General features: G+C 41.9%; 1 protein-coding gene across 1 annotated transcript; it reads left to right on the top strand.

Moving 5' to 3' along the window:
• Nucleotides 1–1,053: 1,053 nt before the first annotated feature.
• coil (coilin p80) lies at nt 1,054–1,361 on the top strand (the record flags this gene model as incomplete). The annotated part of the gene is made up of 1 exon (XM_010791977.1): nt 1,054–1,361. A coding segment is annotated over exon 1 (279 nt), but the record flags the coding sequence as incomplete, so codon positions are not given.
• Nucleotides 1,362–2,022: the final 661 nt, after the last annotated feature.

The raw sequence follows: 2,022 nt of genomic DNA, 5'->3' as shown, positions 1-2,022 counted from the left end.
TAATATTGATTAGAGTGCACAATATAAATACAAATAATTGAGAGAAGAAAAAGAGACATGTATATCAAAACCCAGTTAGATTAACATTCATTGGATTGCACACTTTGTTTGTTTGTTTGGATATGTAGCAAATTAACATTTTAAATAGCACCTAATGACTGACTGAATGGAAAACGAAAAAAGCGATCATGAAAATGTTTCCAATAAATGAATAAAAAGATTTTTGACTACTTTGTTGTTCAAATATATCACATATTTGTGACTAAATGATACATTAATTGGAACAAAACACGGTATAAACTGAGGAGTGACTCTCGTGAGGTTCATGTATTTTCTTCACTCCGTTGGGAAACTGCTCTCATGTCAAGAAGCATCAGATCAGTGCATGCGCTGCATCGTCCAATCAGTGAGCGATACACAGTAAGAGGGCTGGGCGAGTGTCTGAGGATTTCATCGGAGGATGGTCTGGTGGTTCCTCGATTATCGCTCCTCCATTATCGCTCCTCCGACAAAAATAAGGCCATTGGGACGCTACTCAAGATGGCGCAGACAAATCAACTTCCGGTGAGACCGAGGAGCGAGGAAATGAAAAATACAATATCCTTCTTGAAAAATAAGAGAAGTGAGAAAGGCCCGAAGAAGAAGAAGAAGAAGAAGAAGAAGAAGAAGAAGTCTACTTTCGAGGCGAGCCGCAGCTCATCTCAAACAAGCCTGGTTCTGGAGCAGCCTTCCTCGACATTGAGAAACACCTTGATTTGAAGATAACAGTTGAATTAATATGATAAATACATAAACTTTATAGTGAATGTATGTTATGTGTAACATATTGGGTGTATATCCATTCGATTCCAATTTCACGACACTTTAACATCAGGCAATTTAATATTTGACAGATTATTTTCTAAAAGATAATTAACTTTTGGCTCTTTTTTCACTCTGTTTGGTGAATTTAAAACAGTAACAAAGAAAGAAATGTGAAAGGTGTATCTACATTATTTAACACTCTTGTTCTGAAACTCCCCGTTAGAAATACCGTGACTATTTCCGGCGGAACAGAGCGGTGATTTGGTCCTCTCGTGCTCATGGCTGCTCACGGTAAAAACTTTATTCGCGTGCGCCTCCACTTCGACTACCCGCCTCCGGCTGTGGCGGGATGCCGCATGTGCTGGCTGCTCGCGGACCTGAACACCTGCCGGGTGGTGGCGGACCTGGAGAGCCTGATCCGGGAGAAGTTCGGGTTCAGCCGCAGCAGCGTCCTGCAGCTCTTCCTCCAGGACTGCTACCTGCCGCACACCGAGAGCGTTTGTGTTGTGCGCGATGACGACAGCCTCAGGTGCGCGTGCTCTTCTGTCAATAATACTGTACTACACATAACATTGCACTTATAGTTCTTTTCATATAATGCTGTAGCCATAGTAGGCTACTGTATCCACACAGCAATGTACCCATAGTACTTTACCCATAGTACTGGACAGTGCATGACATTAATGATTTTGGGAGATGGCCCTGTGGGCCATCTAAGCTAATTTACAGATGGCCCTGAGCCCAATAGAGATTGCCCTGAAAAATGCGCGCGGACGAAATGGCACGAAGGGTTTGGGGGGCCTCCCCCTAGAAAATTTAGATTTTTCCAGGTCTTACTGTAGATGTCTGGTGCATTCTCTAGACTGAATTATAAGATGAACCACCACAATATTATATTGTACAATTTCAATTTTATTCTTCATTTCACTTGTTTGTTTGTTCTTGTTTGCTCGCTTGCATGCCCTGCATAGCTATAAGAAATACTTAAGTTGTTGGTCAAGACACTTTCCATCTGATGAAGGCAAATGCCTTCCCAGATGTAAAAAAGTAGAAAACATTACATTCAGTTATAACTGCCAAAACAAACATTATTTACACTATTATGGCTCCTGTTAAAAATGTTTGTAATGTTATCTACTGTAAGTTGGTCGAATGAATGCTTCCTCATCCGGAAGCTGACCGAGCAGACCCGAGCAGCAGTCGAGAGGAGCCGAGCGC

This window comes from Notothenia coriiceps, unplaced genomic scaffold (assembly GCF_000735185.1).
Source record: "Notothenia coriiceps isolate Sejong01 unplaced genomic scaffold, NC01 NC01_scaffold00036183, whole genome shotgun sequence".
NCBI classification, from domain to species: Eukaryota; Metazoa; Chordata; class Actinopteri; order Perciformes; family Nototheniidae; genus Notothenia; species Notothenia coriiceps.
The sequence above is the reverse complement of the archived record's forward strand: the minus strand, read 5'-3'. Positions and strand labels throughout refer to the sequence as shown.